Here is a 23670-nt window from a genome sequence, read left to right as displayed (position 1 = left end):
AGGCCCGGGCAACACCCAGGCCAGCAGCCCCAGCCAGACCAGTGCCTTGTCAGTATAGAAGAGGGCAGAGACTTGGAGTAACACCAAGAAGGCTTGTGAGAAGGAACTGCCTGTTCCACAGAAGCAGGGAGAGTTGAAAGTGGGGAGGGGGATACTGCCAGACAGGTCCCACCCCCACAAGATCCAACAAGCAGAATCCCTCTTCCAGGAGAGTTTCACAATTAATACATCAGACAGAGCTCCGTCCAGCAGCAGTAGGCTCAGTGGAGGGAAAGAAGCCCACCAATGGGACAGCAGAGCTAATCCCACCGGCATAGGTGGAAATCAGGTGAAGAATAAACAGTAGCCTGGCTGAGACCAAGGCAGCCCAGCAGTGCCTCCATAGGCAGACAATGGTCAGTCTGTCTCAAGTGGCACACTGACACCTGCATTAAAAAAAAAAAAGCCTCATAGAGGAGAAATAACCCCAACTTTAACAGAAAAGATGTCCACTCAGAGATCCCACCCAAAATCACTAACTTCAAAGACCAAAGATAGGATAAATCCATGAAGATGGGAAGAAAACAGCACAAAAAGGATGAAAGCATCAAAGTCCAGAAGACCTCTCCTCCCCAGAGAGATCACAACACCTCACCAGCAAGGGAACAAAACAGGTCAGAGAATGATTTTGATGAGCTGACAGAAGCATACTTTAGAAGATGGGTAATAACAAACCTCTCTGAGCTAAAACAACATGTTCTAACCCAATGTGTAGAAACTAAAAACATTGAAAAAAGATTAGACGAAATGGTAACAAGAATAACTAGCATAGAGAAGAACATAAATGACTTAACGGAGCTGAAAAACACAGCATGAGAACTTCATGAAGCATACACAAGTTTCAATAGCCAAACGAATCAAGAGAAGAAAGAATATCAGAGATAGAAGATGAACTCAACAAAATAAAAAAAGAAGACAAGAAAAGGGGAAAAAGTGAAAAGAAATGAACAAAGCCTTCAAGGAATATGGGATTATGTGAAAAGACCTAATCTATGCTTGATCAGTGTACCTGAAGAGGACTGGGAAAATGTATCCAAGCTGGAAAACACTCTTGAGAATATTATCCAGGAAACTTCCCCAACCTAGCAAAGCAGGCCAACATTCAAATACAGGAAATACAAAGAACACCACAAAGATACTCCTTAAGAAGAGCAACCCCAAGTCACATAATTGTCAGATTCACCAGGGATAAATGAAGGAAAAAATGCTAAGGGCAGCCAGAAAGAAAGGTCAGGTCACCCACAAAGGAAAACCCATCAGACTCACAGCAGATCTCTTGGCAGAAACCCTACAAGCCAAAGGAGAGTTGGGGGCCAATATTCAACAACTTAAAGAAAAGAACTTTCAACCCGAAATTTCATATGCAGCCAAACTAAGCTTCATAAGTGAAGGAGAAATAAAATCCTTTACAGACAAGCAATTACTGAGAGATTTCACCACCAGGCCTGCCTTACAAGAGCTCCTGAAGCAAGCACTAAACACAGAAAAAAAACGTCCATACAAGCCACTGCAAAAATGAACCAAATAGTAAAGACCAGCGATGCAATGAGGAAACTGCATTGACCAACAGGCAAAACAAACAACCAGTAATAAAATGGCAGGATCAAATTCACACATAACAATACTAACATTAAATGCCCCAATGGCCTAAATGCCCCAATCAAAAGACACAGAATGACAAACTGGGTAAAAAGTCATGACCCATTGATGTGCTGTATTCAGGAGACCCATCTCATATGCAAAGACACACATAGCCTCAAAATAAAGGGATAAAAGATAATCTACCAAATAAATGGAGAAGAAAAAAAAGCAGGGGTTTCAATCCTAGTCTCTGATAAAATGGACTTTAAACCGACAAAGATCAAAAGAGACAAAGAAGGCCATTACATAATGGTAAAGGGGTCAATACAACAAGATCTAACTATCCTAAATATATATGCACCGAATATAAGAGCAACCAGATACATAAAGCAAGTTCTTAATGACCTGCAAAGAGACTTAGACCCCTGCACAATAGTAGTGGGAGATTTTAACACTCCACTATCAATATTAGACAGATCAATGAGACAGAAAATTAACAAGGATATCCAGCACTTGAATGCAGAACTGGAACAAGCAGACCTAATAGATATTTACAGAACTCTCCACCTCAAATCCACAGAATACACATTCTTCTCAGCACTACATCACACTTACTCTAAAACTGACCACATAATTGGAAGTAAATCACTCCTCAGCAAATGCAAAAGAATGGAAATCATAACAGTTTCTCAGACCATAGTGCAATCAATTTAGAACTCAGGATTAAGAAACTAACTCAAAACCATACAATTTCATGGAAACTGAACAACTGGCTCCTGAATGTCAACTGGTTGAACAATTAAATAAAGGCAGAAATAAAGATGTTCTTCGAAAACAAGGAGATTGAGGACACAACGTACCCGAATCTCTGGGACACATTCAAAGTAGTGTCTAGAGGGAAATTTATAGCAATAAATGCCCAAATGAGAAGCAAGGAAATATCTAAAATTGACACCCTACCATCAAAATTGAAAGAGTTAGAGAAGTAAGATAAGAAAAACTCAAAACCTAGCAGAAGACAGGAAATAATTAAGATCAGAGCAGAACTGAAGAAGACAGAGACACAAAAAACCTTTCAAAAAATCAATAAATCCAGGAGTTGGTTTTTTGAAAAGATCAACGAAATAGCCAGACCACTAGCCAGATTAATAAAAAAGAGAGAGAAGAATCAAATTGATATGATAAAAAATGATAAAGGGATATGCCCACCAATCCCACAAATACAAACCGCCATCAGAGATTACTACAAGCAATTATATGCACATAAAACAGTAAGCCTCGAAGAAATGGATAAACTCCTGGACACTTGCACCCTCCCAAGTCTAAACAAGGAAGAAGCTGAAACCCTGAATAGAACAGTAACAAGGGCTGAAGTTGAGGCAGCAATTAATAGCCTAGCAACCAAAAAAATCCAGGTCCAGATGGGTTCACAGCTTAATTCTACCAGACATGCAAAAGGGAGCTGGTACCATTCCTTCTGAAACTATTTGAAACAATAAAAAAGGATGGAATCCTCCCCAACTCATTTTATGAGACTGACATAATCCCATTACCAAAACCTGGCAGAGACTCAACAAAAACAGAAAACTATAGGCTAATCTCCATGCCGAACATAGATGCAAAAATCTTCAAAAAAAATGCTGGAAAACCAATTGGAACAGTTTGTTAAAAAGCTTATCCATCACGATCAAGTGGGCTTCATCCTGGGGATGAAAGGCTTGCAAATCTGTAATGTAATCCATCACATAAATAGAACCAAAGACAAAAACCACAAGAAAATCTCGACAGTTGCAAAGAAGGCCTTCCACAAAATTCAACAGCTCTTTATGCTAAAAACTCTCAATAAACTAGGTATTGATGGAACATATCACAAAATAATAAAAGCTATTTATGACAAACCCATTGCCAATATCATACTGAACAGACAAAAATTAGAAGCTTTCCCTTTAAAATCTGGCACTAGACAAGGATGCCCTCTCTCACCACTCTTATTAAATATAGTATTGGAAATTTTAGCCAGAGCAATCAGGCAAGAAAAGGAAATAGGGTGTATTCAATTAGAAAAGGAGAAAGTTAAATTGTCTCTATTTGCAGATGACATGATTATTTATTTAGAAGACCCCATTGTCTCAGCCAAAAATCTCCCTAAGTTGATAAGCAACTTCAGCAAAGTCTCAGGATACAAAATCAATGTGCAGAAATCACAAGCATTCCTATCCACCAATAACAGACAGAGAGCCAAATCAAGAGCAAACTCCCCTTCACAATTGCCACAAGGAGAATAAAATACCTTGGAATACAACTAACAAAGGAGGTAAAGGACCTCTTCAAGGAGAACTATAAACCACTACTCAAGGAAATAAGAGAAGACACAAACAGATGGAAAAACATTCCATGCTCATGGTTAGAAAGAATCAATATGAAAATGGCCATACTGCCCAAAGTAATTTACAGATTCAATACTATCCCCATTAAACTACCAATGACCTTCTAAAACTGGAAAAAATCACTATAAATTTCATATGGAACCAAAAAAGAGCCCACATAACCAAGACAATCCTAAGCAAAAAGAACAAAGCTGGAGGCAACATGCTGCCAGACTTCAAACTATACTTCAAGGCAACAGTAATCAAAATAGCATGGTGCCGGTACCAAAACAGAGACCTAGACTAATGGAACAGAACGGAGGCCTCAGAAACAACACCACACATCTACAACCATCTAATCTTTGACAAACCTGAGAAAACAAACAATGGGGAAAGGATCCCTTGTTTAATAAATGGTATTGGAAAATTTACTAGCAATGTGAAGAAAGCAGAAATTGGACCCCTTCCTGACATGCTACACTAAAATTAACTCCAGATGGATTAAGGACTTAAACATACGACCTAACACCATAAAAACCCTAGAAGAAAACCTAGATAAAACCTTTCAGGACATAGACATAGGCAAGGACTTCATGACTAAAACACCAAAAGCAATGGCAACAAAAGCCAAAATAGACAAATGAGATATAATTAAACTTCAGAGCTTCTGTACAGCAAAAGAACAATCAGAGTGAACCAGCAACCAACAGAATGGAACGAAATTATCGCAATCTAACCAACTGACAAGGGGCTAATATTCAGAATCTACCAAGAACTAAAACAGATTTACAAGAGAAAAACCCATTCAAAAGTGGGTGAAGGAGATGAACAGACACTTCTCAGAAGAAGACATTCATGTAGTCAACAAACATATGAAAAAATGCTCATCATCACTGGTCATTAGAGAAATGCAAATCAAAACATTGAGATACCATCTCACTCCAGTTAGAATGGCAATCATTAAAAAATCTGGAGACAACAGATGCTGGAGGGGATGTGGAGAAATAGGAACACTTTTACAATTTTGGTGGGAGAGTAAAATAATTCAACCATTGTGAAAGACAGTGTGGGCTTCCTCAAGGACCTAGAAATAGAAATTCCATTTGACCCAGCAATCCCATTACTGAGAATATACCCAAAGGACTATAAATTGATCTATTATAAAGACACATACACAGGAATGTTCATCATGGCACTGTTTACAATAGCAAATACCTGGAACCAACCCAAATGCCCATCGATGATAGACTGGACAAAGAAAATGTGGCACATATACACCATGGAATACTATGCAGCGTAAAAATAATGAGTTTGTGTCCTTTGTAGGGACATGGATGAACCCGGAAACCAGCATTCTCAGCAAACGGGCACAAGAACAAAAAATCAAACACTGCATATTCTCACTCATAGGCAGGTGTTGAACAATGAGAACACCTGGACACAAAGAGGGGAGCATCACACACTGGGGTCCATTGTGGGGGCCAGGGGAGGGACAGTGGGAGGGAGGGTGGGGAGTGATAAAGTGGGGAGAAATGTCACATGTACCTATGCAACAATCTTGCATGATCTGTACCTGTACCCCAGAATCTAAAGTACAGTAATAATAAAAAAAGAAACAGCAAAAAGTGCTGGGATTCTCTTCTCTCTCTCTGTTTTTTTTTGTTTTTGTTTTTGTTTTTTTTTGTGAGACAGGGTCTCACTCTGACACTCAGGCTCGAGTGCAGTACCACAATCTAGGCTCACTGGAACCCCCGCCTCCCAGGTTCAAGTGGTTCTTGTGCTTCAGCCTCCCATGTAGCTGGGATCACAGGTGTCTGCCACCATGCCTAGCTATGGGATTCTCTTCTCTATTTCATGCTCCTAAGTGGCTCTCTTCACGTGGTAGGTCAGGGCCAGTCCGCACCCAGCCTATCTCCCAATTTCACACCTGTGTGCCAAATGTAGACCCCAAGGAATAGGGGGCTGGCAGTTTTAAGTCTCTCTTTCAATTTCCCACAAAGCCTCTCTAAATAATCATTTTTTCATAAATTATGGTGTGCTTGCTCTACAAACACAGCTTAAAGGATTATCTCCTATCTCTGTCTCTACCTTCTCCAAGACAATTCCAGCAAGATGTGCTTCTTAAGTCCTTTTTACATGGAAGTCCTGGACTCTTAACTAAAGGGCTCAGCTGAGGTCAGGAGATGCCTGACTATGTTGGCAGCTTCCATTACAAATACCTTGTTAGACCAGAATAGCTCCCCTATGAAAGAACCTTTCCAAAGAAGGAAAGCTGGGCTTTTAAAACAGTGGGCAATCTCATAAGTGGTGCTGTTGTTGGTGGTGGGATTTTCCAGCATTGTTCATTGATAGTTAAGTAGAGCTACTGAGGAAAAATCCAGGATTCTAGGCAGTTTTTGGAATATACAAAGTAATCAGATTCAAAGCTAGGGACACAAAGTGTCCTGTTTTCTCGTTTATCTTTGTCTTTTTATTTATTTATTTATTTATTTATTTATTTATTTATTTAGTTGCATTTTAGGTTGTCTTTTGATTTAAAATAACACAGCCACAAGATTTTGGACCAAACTTGGCTCCAATACCCCCAATCTCTAATGTCTATGTTAATGCTAAGGAAGAGGCAGGGAAAAGAACTCACATGGGCATGTAGCATCCTTCCAGGCACATGCAGGATATTTTATAGGACTGATTCCATTCAGTCTTTCAACAGCCCTCTGGAATGGGCATTTACTATATTTCTCAGATGAAGAAATTGTTGCCCAGGGATATAATGCCATTTCACATAAGTAGTAGCTAAGGGGATTAAGATTTGACCTCAAGTACTAAAGACTGCTTTTGTTTTTCTTTTTATAAAATTATTTGAATCCACTGAGCTAAAAATAACTTTTAGGATCTTAAATGCCATCCAGTGACAATTTCTACAAACTGTAGACCAAAGATCCCAAATGTCATTGAGAGTCATTCAGAGGCACTCATAGCAATTTCAACACATTCCCAAAATAGAAAATATTATGCTGAGTTCCTATATAAAAAGGATACTGAATTGATCACCTGAATTTATCTGTGGATCCAAACGGTTCATTTGATTCCCAGCAATCCACTAAGCACAGGAGAGCCGGAATACAAAATAGCATCTTTCCCACCAGAATAAAATAGAGATTAAAACTTTTCATGTGAAAGTCGATTTAAGCATATTTGCTTGAAAGTGAATAAACTATTAGACTTTTCAATATCTATTTACTGGGAATAGAGGCACAATACAAAACAATTACAGATGAGTCGTCTACTAAAATCATTATCTATTGACCCAAAATTATCACTATATTAGCATCATAACTTAGATCAATTAGATATACCAGAGAACAGAAAGCAAATGAGATGGAGTGAAAATGGAATTGCTGAATTCGGCAAAATAAAACAGGAAATGTCCATCAATTTTGAATTTCAGATAAACTGCTTTATTTATATTTTTAAAAAAAGGTACATCCCAAGCAATATTTGGCAAACATGTATACTAAGAAAAATTTAACATTTATATGAAATTCAAATTTAACTAAGTGTCCTGTATTTTTATTTGGTAGTCTTAAATGAAAGCAAATGTCATATACAGTTTTACGGGGAACCTAGTCATTCTAATCAAAATGTTAATAGCTAACATTTTCATAGCAATTATCCTTTAAGCACTTTATAAATGTTAATTTATTTAATCCTAAACACAATCCTATAAGACAGATACTATAATTCCTATTTAGAAAATAAGAATATTGAGACAATGACAGATGAATTTGCCCATTGTCATGCAACTAGTGGCAGAGAAGGGGTTTGAACCCAGATGGTCCTGCTACATACAAAGTTTAACACTCTAACAATTTCAGATACTGTCTGTTATAAAATGTATCTGTGAATTCAAAATCCTACAGACTGCACATGGATTGATCATATTATTCAACACACTTTAAACATGCATCATGTGCCTACTTTACCTAAGGCCTTTTTAACATACAACAACAGTAAGCTAAATATTCCATCTCCACTGATCATATTTTCTCTCTTCAAATGGCACTTCAGAAATTAGTAATACCTCATAATCATTGTTAGAATATCTGTTATTGTGTTACATGTATCAAAGGGCAAAATAACAAAAATATTCATAGCTTAATTATATATACATAAAGGGTATTATATATATATATAAATATATATATATTCTAGCCAGAGAATACTTAAATTACAGATATCAAAGCAGATCTTCTTTCTCATAGATTTTAGATTTGATTCTATATATGGATATTTAAAATACTTTATTTCCTACAGAGTTAGGATAAATTAAAGATTTGTTATTGAATTTATTCATTTAATAAAAGATCAATATAAGCTTGGATTTTTAACATTTGCATACTGGTACCATAGAATTTCTTTAGTTTAGAGTGTCCTGATACTTTAATCTTAAATTGCAATTAGATTCATATTCAAGCAGTCTTCAAAAGTCAGCATATCTAAGCAAGTCTCATTAGGATGGGACTTCAGGCCAGGCACAGTGGCTCATGCCTGTAATCCCAACACTTTGGGAGGCCCAGGCAGATGGATTGCTTGAGCTCAGGACTTGGAGACCAGCCTGGGCAACACAGCAAAACCCTGTCTCTACAAAAATACAAAAATTAGCCAACCATGATGGTGTGTGCCTGTGGCCCCAGCTATTTGGGAGTCTGAGGTGGGAGCATCACTTGTGTTAGGGAAGTGGAAATTGCAGTGAGCCAGGATTGTGCCATGCCACTACACTCCAGCCTGTGCAACAGAGCATAAAATGCTCTCTCAAAAAAAAAAAAAAAAAAAAAAAAAAAGAATAGTATGGTTCCCTTTAAATGAACATGTTTCAAATAATAAATAACCAATTTCTTCTTTCTTGAACATCACCTTGCACAAGAACTCAAAGATATTTGTCCAATAGCAGACATTTCTATGCCCAACCCAGACCTAATAACATCAGAATCTCTGGGGATAAAAGATAAGAATCTGGTGCCAACCCGTGTCACCAGCTGATGCTGATGCAGGAGGTCTCCAAACTACGCTTTGAGAAAACGACTTTGACCCCAACATGTAAGCAGATACAAGCAGCTGTGTGCGTGTGCTTTTTCCTACTGAGATCTTTAAAGCTGCTTTATTTTTAGAATTTTTCCTATTCCCATTACAGAGCTTTGAGACAGCTTGTAGAAAACATATATATATATATATATATATATACACACACACACATACACATATACATATGTATACACACACTTCTATGTATACACTTATATATACATATAAGTTTAAATACTTATATACTTATATTTGTGTATATGTATGTGTTTTATATATATATATATATAAAATTTGGTGTCTCAGTCTAAAGTACTTTGGATCCATTCCCTTGTATTACAGATTTTCCCACATCATAAGGCATATGCCTAACAGAACAGATGGGTTCCGTGGTACTTAACAAAGGGCCATCAAATCCTACAGCTTGGGGGATTAAAACTCTACAGTGGTTTTTCATGAAAGAAACAAAGACTGAACCTTTAATAGGTTTTAGGATGTTAAGAGTGTGGTGAAAAGTGACTCAGAGTTTAACTCATATAATAGTTTGTTCCATTACCCTTGTCGTTATTTTATTCATTAACCTTAAACTGTCTTAACCACATTTGGTTTTGCTAATTACGCTGTATATACAATAGTAATAGTAATCATATACACCCAATGCCATAATGATAATATAACCCCGAATGCAATCACTATCAAACTTTGTTCCATATTTTATTTTAAAACTATAGGACAAAATATAATAAAAATAGAAACTAATAATGGCTATAGATAAATATCACTTTGCTTTTTTTAATGTTAGATAACCTTGTATAAAAACCTTTTAATCAATTTTCAAAAGCATTAAAAAATAGTACAAATGGACACTTTTTTTTTTTTGAGACAGAGTCTCTGTCGCCCATGCTGGAGTGCAGTGGTGCAATCTTGGCTCACTGAAACCTCCGTCTTCAGGGTTCAAGCAATTCTCCTGCCTCAGCCCCCTGTGTAGTTGGTATTACAGGTGCCCGCCACCATGGCCAGCTAATTTTTGTATTTTTAGTAGAGACAGGGTTTCATTACATTGGCCAGGCTGGCCTTGAGCTCCTGACCTCAGGTGATCCACCCACCTCGGCCTACCAAAGTGCTGGGATTACAGGCTGGAGCCACTGCTTCCAGTCTGACACTAATTTTTTTAATGAAACCTATTCTACTGAGTAAAAGTAAACAGGAACACCCCTGCCTCCTTTATATTTTTTTATTTAAAGGACACCAAGCATGAAAGAAGAAAATACATTGGATAAAGAAATCTTATTATCCAAAGGGCCTATATTCTGGCTTTTTGAATGAGAAAAGCCTGCAAGGCAAAAAATAATGATGCTTTCAAAGCAGAGTTCCTGTTACTCAGCAAGTGGGAAATACTACAAAATGTCTACTGCTTATGTTTGGTGTCCCATTTTAAAATGGTGAATATCCTAATATGATTCTACATTAAAGTTTAACATATGTCAGAGCCCTTCATTGGAACCAGAAGAGAGAAACTTACATCATGAACAATAAAGAAGGCAAAACCAAAGCTTGGGAATATTTGTAGGAGGACAAACTACAGTTTATATAAAGATAAGTTATAGCAATGATACTCTATCACTTTAAGCAAGGAAGAACAGTTTTAAAGAAAGTTCAATGCAGTTTAAGAAATAAGACAGAAAATTTTTCCCATTTGAGTGACAAATAAACATTTGTGTACTGTTGTAAACTTCTGTTAGGAACTCCTTCTCAGCAGGTAAAAGTGTTCATTTGTTACTTTCCTTGCTTAGAGTGGCCCATGCATAGGACTCATTTTATTCATGACAGGGGTTGAGTACTCCTCAGGTATAACTGGGCTCACTTTAGCTTATGTGCACCATTCTGAAGATGAAATAATAGCAATGCTTTGGATTCATTTAGGTAATTTCAAATGCTTGGCTTACACAGATATGAATGAATAATTGAAATTGTTTGTTATATGAAGTAGGAACAGAGGCAGGCAGCGTACTGGAAAACTGAGTTTGCAGATACACATATATTGCATATATTGTGCTGTACTGAAAAATGTATTGATGCAAAAAAAAAAAAAAAAAGGTTGCCAAGGTTAAACCACATTCTACGGACAGCTGCAAGAAAATGGAACTTGACGGAAAAGGGAGAAACTAGATTTTTGGGTCAAATTCTGCCATTTGCAGGATTAAGTCATGTAATGTCTGCAATTGTTTTCTATGTTTTTAGATAGGGAAATTTACACAAATAATAATATGTACACATATTATTAGAAAGATACAATAAAAAAATGAGAAAAGCCCTTTGAAAGCAACAAAGTGCTATAGAAATATAATTTAATTAATACACAATATTCCATGGTGGCTCCTATGGGATATTAGAGTAGTTATTTTTATTTTATTTATTTATTTTTCATTTTACTTTAAGTTCTGGGATACAGTGCAGAATGTGCATGTTTGTTACATAGGTATACATGTGCCATGGTGGTTTGCTGCACTTATTAACATCTGGGTTTTAAGCCCTGCATGCATTAGATATTTGTCCTAATGCTATCCCTCCCATTGTTCCCCACCCCTAACAGTCCCTGCTACGTGACATTCTCCTCCCTGTGTCTACTCATTGTTAAACTCCCACTTACGAGTGAGAACATGCGGTGTTTGGTTCTCTGTTCCTGTGTTAGCTTGCTGAGAATGATGGCTTCCAGCTTCATCCATGTTAAAAAGCACTCCATGAAAAATAAGTTAGAAAATCATCAACTAAAAAAAGAGTTAAACAAATCTCTTGGCAACAGGACTCTTAAGAGGCTTTATGTTAATATGCATGTGAAAAATGAAGAACATTAAAGAGGATATAGAATTTACAAAATGTATTTCAGCATAGAACCTTTTTTTTTTTTGAATCACTGCTTACCTTATAGAAGCAGTGATTTTCAGGATGTATTTTGGAAAATGATGATACGATTTATCATTTGGAGAGAAAGAGAATGTAACTTGTTTTAAAGGACTGCATTTTAGGATGAAAGAGTGCTATATACATTTTCCTAATTTGATCAGTGCAAAATCAAAGAAGAAAATGAAGGCCATTTTGAAAACTGGGTCTGCAGTCAGATGAACCAAAATCTGTTAGTGGAACTATTGGCAAAAGGGTCATCAGGATAATGGAAATTTTGTGTTGGGAGAGTAGTTTTGAATTCACAACAAGGACTAGCACTAAGGGTGCTGGACAGTCTAAGTTGGAGGAGGTCAGCTATGACAGCAAGCTAGATCCATATGTACTGAGAAGCCAGAAGTCAAAGTGGCATCAGATGGTACCATAAGAGCCTGGGAAGTTCCTGAAACTTCAACAGAAATGAAAGTGGGCTGCCAGAAAACAACCAATTACCCTTCAGAGGGCATGCTAGAACTAGAATGCAAAGCCACAGAGTAGATGTATTAGTTCGTTTTCATGCTGCTGATAAAGACATACCTGAGATTGGGTAATTTATAAAGAAAAAGAGGGTTAGTGGACTCACAGTTCCATGTGGCTAAGGAGGCCTCATAATCACAGTGGAAGGCAAACAGTACATCTTACATGGCCACAGGGAAAATGAGAGAATGAGGGCCAAGAGAAAGAGGAAATCCCCTGATAAAACCATCAGATCTCATGAGACTTATTCCCTACCACGAGAAGAGTATGGAGGAAACTGCCCCCATGATTCAATGATCTCCCACTGAGTTTCTCCCTCAACAAAAGGGAATTATGGGAGCTAGAATTTAAGATGAGATTTGAGTAAGGACACAGTCAAACCATATCAGTACATAAACCAATCAACAAGCACCCAGAAAAGCTCAGGTGGAGAAGAAGTCAGGGGAAGAGAGGAGTCAGACACATATTAGAAACTGCTGGAAGTAGAGGGTAGGTCAAATGGCAGGAGCAGCATCCAGATTCTCTGACTGGCCCTGGGCAAGAACCTAAGCAATTAGTTAACAAGTCAAAACTTTGGTTGATTTTAATACTAAGGTCACAATCTGTTCTAGTCCAAAAAAATGTATATCTATTTTTTTAAATATAAACTAATTCCAGGAAGTTATTACCTGGAAGCTGTAAGTAAATAAATGTGTCCTTAGCCACATGTTAAAGGATCTCAGAGAAGAATCTGACCAAAGATCAATTCAGAAAAGAGTTTGGCTAAGTCCAGAAGAGGCACTATTCTAAGGAATTATAATAGCAGCCCCAACAAACAAAGACAATAGACATTTGAAAGTCACTTCACTGATGTTGCCCCTACACAAATGCTAATTTTATTAATTAAAAATAAATGAATGCAAAATTTTCTATAAATAAATTTATTTTATGTTTACATCAGCTAGGAAATCAATACCTCGTAAATGAGGGATATTTACAATCATAAATGTAAACAAAAAGTGACTACCTCTTATTATAGCATCACTGGCTTTGAGGAAATATTATGAAAGTCTCTGGGATAAACCAAAGCAATGGAGCCAGGTGAGCTTAACTATGAGCAAGCTTGATGGACAGAGTAGGGTTCTCTAAAACATAAGGTGTGAATAACAAACATATTGTTGGGTTGTGGGGAGAAAATATTAGAATTTCCATTCCTACATTTTATTTGTTTTATTTTAAACCAAAAATAGAGGAATTGCATTTTCCAAATGTTTCATATGTGTATATGCATGTGTATTCAATGCTCAGTAACATTGGAAGAGTTGTACAATTGTCATACTGTGGCACCACAAATTTAGATAGCAAGTTGGATCCCCAGAATCTACAGAGTCTGCCTGGACCCACCAGGAGCTCTTACTCAAGACAAGGTAAGTGACCAGATCTGTGTTGATCAAGACTGGGGATTGGAGAGGCTTCCTAATCCAACAGTTATCTCCTGAAAAAACGAGTCACTTCAATCATAAGTCTAGGAAATACTGTGGTAAAAATCACCTCACAGTCTTCCTGAAAAGTGCTGGATCCCCTTTAGACCCCTCACTGGCTATGCAATCTTTCACAAGCCTCTCTGACTCTTCATTATAAAACAGACATAACTTATCTCACTGAGAGGGCTGCTTTAAAGATAAAATGAGATTACTGATTAAAATTGATTCCAATTTTATTTAAAAGCCTTTACAAATGCTCATAACATTTGAAATAGTATTCCCAAGTTCTAAATTTTACTCATTGGCGTATTTTCAGCTCATATTTTTAGAAGAGAATATTTACCATTCTTACAGCTATGTTTTGTTACTACAAAGATAACTAATATGTCACAAATGAAAATTCATTTGCACACACAGGAATCAGAAGTCATCTAGTTTGCATTATCAAAAAACAGGAGCTGGCTTGCTGTGCACATGGAATTCTTTAAAGTTCTATCGTTGTTTTTCAATGGTTTCTATACCACGTATAAGCAGAAGCATCCAACATCCTAAATTTCTGTTTCTTGCTTTTGGAATTTTGAGTTCATGACAATTGGGGCATCAGTAATCACACACGCAGGCAGATATAATACTGAAAATGCCTTTCAGTTCCTTGCACCTGGCATTGTGTTTTGTTATAACAGGTGCCTCAAATATACTTTTTTAAATTCAAAAATATAAAGTCATCTAAAATAACCTCCAAACTGTAAAGCTTCCATGCATTTTTTATGTACCACTGGAGCTTGTCTTTCCGAAATTGTACCTGTATCTGAAGCTGATCTATTTCTTATTGCCAGCAGAAACTACTACTTTGGGCCTTTTTCATGATTTTCTGTATCTAAGTGCTTGTGGTTAGTATTTAATAATCACTTACTATATCTTACTCCTTTGTCTTATGGAAGTGTTTGTTTTCTAAGCTGTTTGTAGAGAGATGTAAGACACTAAATCAAATTAATTATTTAAAATTAGAATGGATGGGGAAACACAGAGGCAATATTTGGGGTATTAAGTAGATATTCATGATACAAAAGTTAACTTTTTATAGGTTTATTTGAAGGTTAGATGGCTATACTTGGTTCAATAATTGTTATATGACTTTTTGTTAGCTTGATACTTGTGCTACATTATGAAGAAATCAGCTGATGTTCTTGATAATTTTCTGACTTCTTTGGATTCATCTAGTCATCATTTAGATACCAGAATATTACGGGTGTGAGGGCTTTTAAAAGGAGAAAATAGGCTGGGGTTTGATCTTATTTTGTAGTATCTCCATTTTCCATGAAAAAGAAAGAACACTGATGCTTTAGACTATTGATATAATTTGTCAGCCATGACATCCATATTTTGTCCCTCAAATTATGCACTTGCCATACTACATTGATATTGGCTGCACTTTTCTTTGAGCTCTAAGTATTTTCTGTACAATGTTTTTCTCAATTTCGTTTTGTTTATTTAAAGTTCTTTTTTCTAACTGTATAGTGGGGATTCCCTTTCACAACATACAATTATAAAAATAAAAAAGATTCCTTATTCACTGTATGTGATTTAAAATTTTTTTAAAAATACAGAAAGATGACTTATAGTCCTAGCAAAGTGTCAGTATCCTTCAATTCACTTAACCCACTCCAATATATATCAATACTATAGAAGAATGGAAGCTGTCTCACAATTGGACACAACTTTCATTACTAGATCTCTTTTACATCTTCTTTTTTTTTTTTTTTTTTTTAATTTTTTATTGGATTATAGGTTTTGGGGTACATGAGCAGAGCATGCAAGACAGTTGCATAGGTACACACATGGCAGTGTGCTTTCTTTTCTTCTCCCCTTCACCCACATTTGGCTTTTCTCCCCAGGCTATCCCTCCCCACCTCCCCCTCCCACTGGCCCTCCCCTTTTCCCCCCAATAGACCCCAGTGTTTAGTACTCCCCTTTCTGTGTCCATGTGTTCTCATTTTTCATCACCCACCTACATCTTCTTTTTAGTGAACCCTTTATAAACATAAAATATTGGAACCATGAACTGAAAATTAGAATAATTCTTCATATTGGCAAATGTTTCCTAGTGGCCTGGTGGTCATTTAATTTTGAAAACCTCTTCTTTAGTTTTCCCACAAATAAATTGTCTAGAGGACAAAAGAAGTTAACGGCTTTAAGGAAGTTATAAATTTTATGTTTAGAATAATCCCTTTTAAAAATATGACATGAACTAAATTAAATAAGGCTTATTTAATTAGAAAGCTTAAATTCAATTGCTTTTTTACGCATATCCACAAAATTAGTATTGAAGTGAAAACCTGTAGCGTTAGATGCACTTTTGACAAAGGTCAACACTAAAATGATCAGTCTAACAACTCTATTAATTCTACTAATTTGGTTGAAATACTATGCAGATTACCTTAAATTAGCAAATGTCTTATGAAATAGACCAAAAGGTCATTTCTTAGGTGGAATTGTGACATTTTCCTTCCTGTTAGTCATTTATATTATGTTACCCTTTGTGAAATCTGAAAACTGTTTTAGTAGATTTAATTATGGATAGTGAAGTACCATTTTCTATAGTAACTACCAATATGGCAGAGAATACATGTGCAATGTATTCATTATAACAGAATTTGTAGTATTTTACTTTAAAATAAGTTTTTAGTTAATCCAGGTTAATTCTCATAGTGCAGTTTGCTTAGCTCTAACAAAACCAGAATGAATCAGTAGATATCTTTACAGTTGATAGCATGATCATTAGCAATGCTCCTGCTCCTCACAGAATGTCTTTAAGCATCTTAACAATGTTTAATTTCAGTTTGTCTAATCTGAGCATATACAAAAACAGAAGTTAATCTTTCTGTTGAAAGCCAGTGATAATATATATTTAAAAATACATATCTGCTTTAATAAAAATGTAGTTTCAGAAGAGAAGATTGGCAAATGATAAAGTACTCACTTTAAGTTATTACTACCAGGTAAAGAAGCTGAAATGTCTGATGCAACCTAGATAAAGACATTTCAGAGTTTCTGTGGGCCAATGTCAATATATGTAATTTATCAACACTACCTACAGTTTGCAATGATCTAACAACATATTATTTTACATTTCATTCTTTTATTGGAAATTTCCTTTTGAAGGAAGTGAAGAATACATATGCAAACCTTCATTTTTTATTAAAATTGGTGGTGTCAAATTCTGTTCTCCTGATGTTACACAATCCACCAGAAAGGAACAGAAGGTATCTATCCAATATTGGGTACCTACTGCATACTTCCACTGTTCTGTTACTTGTTTTATTTAATCCACCTTAAAATCCCACACAATTTCTGACTCCTTTGTTTAGAAACTTACCCTAAAAATATCTCTGAGTTAAATGTCACTTTATTGTTGTAACAAAGATTAATATCCAGCCTAACCATGAGTTAGAAATGTCTAACTAGGAGTAAAGAATAATTGGCTCAGGGTCTTCCAATTCAGATATTGGTAAGATATTTTTGAAAGTTAAAAACTAAAATGTAACCTTTGGGAGGTTTTTGGAAAACATATTGGTAGAGTTTTTTGCTCATAGTATTAGTTGAATTTTTAAAGTTTTACAAAACACCACACACAGAGGCCTGAGAAATGTCTCTGGTTTAGGGCTGCCTGAGGCCCTCACACATTTTTGCCATGTTCAGATAGGAATAGCTAACGATTTTATGATTAGCAGTAAGTCAAGAAAGCTAACCAATTAGGTAGGATCACCTCTTTAAGAAATCACACAGGAACATTTGCTTGAGAAGTTCCGGATATTTTGATCTTATTGAAGTGACTAGACAAAACATTAGAGTAGTAAAAAGAATAGAATGTTAAAATGATGCTTGAATACATATGAATTTTCAAAAGGACACATAGGAATTCCTTCAGCTATGTCACAATTAGGCATAAGGGTGTTTTGGGGGGCTGAATTTACAATTGCATTGCCCGTTATCTGATTAACTGGAGTAAAACTCTATTACAGGGTCACATTTTTAGTTGGTATGTAAAAGACATTTCTTTAAAAATTAGCAAGAGATTGATAACGAAGGAAGGGATTTTAAATGGCAGACATGGCTTTTCTTCTGAGGAGCTACTGCTCAGAATTGATGCATTTTAGTTAAAAATATACCTAATTCAGGGACATCTGATTTTACAAATAAATTCGGGATAAAAATTGACCTCTATGTTGCCTCTATATAAACAACCTAAGAAGAATATTACCCCACAGATTAGCTATGAAAATGCTAATCTTATTTTCAACAAAAATACTAACAAGCATAACAATATACAATTGAACAGATTATAGTCTCTTGAGGGGAAAACACTAAAAAATAGTCACAGTTCTGGGCCTTTTTCTGGCATGATGTCAGAGAATAAATAAAGAAAAGAAAAGATGTCAATTTGCTTTGGAGAGTCTGAATATGTTTTGACACAACAAAAATTAGATGCATATTAGAAGAAGGAGAACTTGAATTAACAGAAAGTCTGTTATCAAAGGAATGAATCAATTTTAGCATGCAAGTGATTTTAAGATGTTGAAAAATCATCTTGAACAAAGTGATAGATGGGGGCTCATACTGAAGGTTACACCATGATTCATGTAAAAATATCTGTTTGATTTTTATCTTTCCAAGGAAATTTGCCATTTGCAATTCCTTTGTAGATGTTTCTAGAATCTACCACCCTCCTGAATTATTTATGGGGTGTAAAATAATTTGCCTTATTCCACACAGCATTATGATTCACAAATAACATTAGCTATATGCAGCCAATCTGATACATGACTGGAATATTTAAATATTTAGAATACACAGCATTGAAAACTTTTAAATCATCATTGTCAAGCCTAATGGATAAAAAGGAGATTTTCCATGATTTCTGCAAAGCAAGAACCTGAAAACTTCATAATGGCAATGTAATATAAAAATTTAGTTCCTTAATTTAAAAAATGGCCAGCTCTTCAATAAGAAATTTTAGATTTATCTTGCAAATATTAAAAAATTGAGAATATATACCAGATAGCCTCCTAAATTGGGGATCAAACTTATATGCTCTATTGGCTCAAACCGACAACTTGAATTCTTTTTGGAATGAATCACTCATTAATTCACTCAACAAATCTTTACAGAATGCCCACCATGTGTCAGGTTAGTTGGATGCTGAACAATGAGTTGAAAAAGTCAGGACAGGCATGTTCTCAGCCTCTTGAAACAAACAGCCTAACATAAAAACACAACTTCCAATACAGTGGGAAAATGCTATGTGACAAAATTACAGAGGATGTAGTAGAATACTGGAGAGAGATTTTAAGTCAGACATGGGCAGAATGGATTTGGCCGCAAACCTTCCCAGAGAAAGGTACAGCCGAACTGAAACTGAAGGATTTAAATACAACAGAAGGCAGATAATGCTGGGGGTAGAGTCTCTTTCCATTCATTTCTTATAGCAAGAGGACATTTATAAAAGAATGAGAAGATGGTACTTGGTTTAAGTACAAGCAAATTTAGAAGAGTAGGGTAAGAAACGAACTGGGGCCAAACCATGCAAAAACTCTTAGGCTATATTAAGAAACTTGCACTTTATTCTGAAACAGAGGGAATCATGAAGAGTTTTAAACAACTGAGTAAGAGAATCATATTTGCCTTTGAGGATAAAACACACAGGAGTTACAACTTAAGAAATGAATTTTTAGAGAGTGAAACGAGAGATGAAAAAGCTGGTTAAGAGGCTTCTGTGAAAGCCATATGAAAGAGGGTGGTAGCACAGATGATGGAAGTAGCAGTGCGGATGGTAAGAAGGGACATGATCTTAAGATATCTGAGTCATTTCGTCATAGCTGAAATTACCAATACTTGCTAAATCAGATAATGTGATTGTATGGAGTTGGTGAAACAGATGTTAGCAGGAAGATAATGGGGAAGAAAACGGTGACCTGGAAAGGACATTGGGAAACATCTGCTACAAGGATGGAGTGTAAGCTAAGCCAGATAAAAGGAATATTTTAAGCAAGAGGTAATTCCTTAAGAGCTTAAACAATGTGTTGCTCACTGATGTATCATCACCACTTATCATGTTATGTGATGCTTTCTAGGTTTTTCAGGTTCATCACAAACATCACAAATAAATTTAATTTAGTAAGCACTGGTACTTATAAGTTTGGGTGCTGGGATAATATATCAGAAAACATACTCCTTACCTTCAAAAAGTTCATAGAACAGTAATAGGAGAAAGATTTACATGATTACCCATAATGTGTGCTAGCTAATGAGAACTGAATAGAGCTCTACATCAATAAAGAATGTTAAGGGAAAGTAAGAAAAAATTGAGTATTTCTACTTGTGAGTATAAGAAAAAGAAAGGCCAACTGAAGAAAAAACTGAAAAGGGAGGCCTGATGTGGTAGCTCATGACTGTAATCTCAACACTTTGGAAGGCTGAGGCAGGAGGATTGGTGGAGGTTGGAAGCACAACATTAGCCTGAGCAACACAGTGAGACACCTGTCTCCACAAAAGAAAAACAAATTAGCTGGGCATGGTGATGTGCAGCTTAGTCCTAGCTATTTGGTATGCTGAGGCAGGAGGACCACTGGAGCCCAGGAATTTAAGGCAGTGAGCTATAATTGCATCACTGCTCTCCGATCTGGGTAACAGAGTGAGCCCTGTCTCAAAAAGCAGAGAGGACCAGAGAGGAGAGACTATTGCAAATTTCAGGTGACTTGATAAGAACAGTTACAGATTGGGCAAATGCTGTTTGATAGGGGTGCAATTAGCTATTTTAAATTGTTTTCATAGTTTCTGGAAATGCAATGAACTACTAGAGATTTTAAACTCATGAATACAGCATAAAAATCAATAAGAACAGAACTTGTATCTTTCACTATAAAGTGATCTCATTAAGGAATTAAGTTGTCTCACTTTTCTTTGCCACAGAAGCCACTAACAAACCTGTGCATATTTAAATGTGCTCCACAAATAACTGAATTTCATGAAGATTGTTTTAAAAAGGACTGACTGTAATCTTACGTCATTTGCAAATGATAAATAAATTCTGCAGGATCTATGGTTTCCTTCTATAAGCAAGATTTGTACTGAGAATGTAATCAAACATCTTCATTGCTTAGCATCCACAGGTAAGGAGCTAACATGTCATGAGTCATGATTCTATGTGTACAGTATGCAGGTCAGTGGCATGATTTCAATACCCTTTGGATTCCTGCTGTCATGCTTTCAAAGCCAATATTAACACAAAACATTAGAATGGATGAGAGTTAAGATGCAAATGCTCTCCTAATCAATCAATTGACATACACATAGTGTGATCTGGTACAAGCTCCTGCATCAAGCTGACAGTAGCATCTGTAAATCAACACCAGCATAAAAAGAGCCCACAGACATGACTTCATAAGAAATTTGTGTTTTACCAATTTAGTTAAGCCAAATATGAAGGCATATTTAAATTAGCATTAAGGTAACGACTCTGACATTCACCTAATCAACAGTAAATCTTCGAAGAAAGATAAACAGTGGGTAGTGAAACAGTTCTGGAAAATTTTACCTGTAACCATTGTGATTGGTCATTGTGGCCAGAAGTCCAGGCATTCACTTTGCCTTGCTTGTCCAGCCGAGCTTTCCTTGGTTCCCAAGTGAACATGTCCATGTTGAGCGTTCTGAAGATGCTGGAGGCAGTGATCTGATAGTCTTGTATATGTCCTGATTTCATACCCAGAGGCTCAGAACAACCTGAGAGAAAATGAGAAAGGCTCCATGAGAAAAACAATTTATTACCCTGGAACTTTTCTGTGTTCATTTTGGATAGGCAAGAGAAGATTAAACATAATGCTATTCATTCCTCCGAAGAGAAAGCATCTAAATTCAAAAAAAAAGCTATAATCAGAAATAAATCTGAAACAAAATCGGAAAACAAGATAGTCAGTTCAAGCTATTTTGTCAGAATACATTTTGGAAAAATTGAAAACAAGGCAGACAATTTAAACTACTTTTCTGTGACAGATGATTCTGCACAATGAAAACAATCTTGAAATGCTCTCTCCTGTCTCATTACAAGAGGGTTCCTGACTGCTCCGTAGTTTTCAACAGTTTCATTGTGTCTTTAAAAATGGGATATTTTATTACAAAGTATATTTGTTTTTCTTTATTTGTTTTCATATTACTCCAAATGAAAATTCCCTCAGTACAAAGTCATTTTCACAAACTGCTCCACTGTTATATTTTAAACTGAATAGCATTTTGTTTTTCAAGAAATATGTTAATCTTTATCACTGATCCTTATAACACCAAAATGGCTTCTTCTGTAAGACAGGAATCTAATATTTACTGAGTGTATACCATGGGCTGGGCATTGTGGAAGTGTAATTTAAACTAATAGATAACAGAAAATAATAAGATGATTCTATCTAAATTGTACTACTCCTGGAGAAAACTTTGGTAAATTATTTTATTTCAATCATATTCAATAACCTATATAGTTTAGGTGTTTTTGTTAGATTCTCAAATCTATCACATATAGTTTTTAGTTTAATATGGCAAAAATTTTGGCTGGCCTGTTCTTGAAACATTATATGCATGTACATATGTTTGTGTGTGTATATATATACAAAAAATTTTCCAATCTTGAATTGCAACTGTGACAAATGCTCTTCACAAATTTTGTAATAAAGAGTATGATTCTATCACGAAACAAGCCAGGGGCTGAGTCTGTTAAATTTTGGTCAAGTAACTCACAAGGTGACTTTGATTATCAAGAAAGCAAAGATGAACAGAAGACACTTCTCCAACCCAGTACTTTCTCCTCACACTCTACTGTCCCATTTTCCAGCTGTGTGGCCTTACCGTTATTTAATTACTTTCTGCCTCAATTTACTCATCTTTAAGATGCTGACAATAATAGAAACTACCTCAAAGAAGTGATCTAAGAAATTAGTTAATAAACATGAAGTAGTTAGAAACACTGCTGGCACACAGCATTCAGTCAATGTTAGCTATTTGTATGATTTCTGTAAAACTCAACTCGACAGATGGCAATGGTAAGTTCCCGAATATCAGCATATCAACAAGTACTAAATAATATTTAATAATTGGGTACAGTCTAAACTACAAAAGAGGTGCTTTAGAACTCTTCATTGATCAGTAACTCTTAGCTATAACTAATTTATTTCTGTCCTGGTCAATCTAGATTACTTCCTCCTTCTTGAGGCTCCTCATATTTCCCTTCACCTCCACCATCTAGTTAACGCATATCCTATGAAAACATGGAAAACATGGCATGGAGGGCTGTGTGTCTTAACAGGAGTGCATTTGGATATAGGAGATACGTATCTGAAGCCTCCTGATTAAGATAGCTGTAATGCCTACATGTATATTCTGGGTGAAAAAAAAAGTCATAACAAATCTCTAAGATTATAGCATGTTCAACCAGGCTTAATGGCATGCTGTTTATCTTCAGGAAGTTAGTTCCATAGTAACATGCATTGTCTGCATTGAAAACTGACTTGTTCTTTTATCCCCATGTTTGGCTCTGCCTGCATCCCACTCCCGTCTTTGAAAACTTTGCTTAGTTTGCAGGAGATACAAGGGAAGAGGAAAGGTAGTTGTTTCCCTGTTTTTGTAATATAATACAGTATTGAAGTACTGAGTGGAAAAGGAATGCCCTAACTTTGACCATT

General features: G+C 36.0%; 1 protein-coding gene across 3 annotated transcripts in view; it reads right to left on the bottom strand.

The window, feature by feature from the left end:
* Positions 1-23670, bottom strand: part of EDIL3 (EGF like and discoidin domains 3) — a 463765-nt gene that overhangs the window by 99218 nt on the left and 340877 nt on the right. For all 3 annotated transcript variants that reach the window (XM_035291243.3, XM_035291244.3, XM_035291245.3), the window contains one exon: positions 21543-21727. In XM_035291243.3, coding sequence (XP_035147134.3) covers positions 21543-21727 — 185 coding nt within the window. The remainder of the gene's footprint in view (positions 1-21542; positions 21728-23670) is intronic.

The sequence above is a fragment of the Callithrix jacchus genome, chromosome 2, assembly GCF_049354715.1.
Source record: "Callithrix jacchus isolate 240 chromosome 2, calJac240_pri, whole genome shotgun sequence".
NCBI classification, from domain to species: Eukaryota; Metazoa; Chordata; class Mammalia; order Primates; family Cebidae; genus Callithrix; species Callithrix jacchus.
This window is presented reverse-complemented; position numbering and strand designations above follow the sequence as displayed.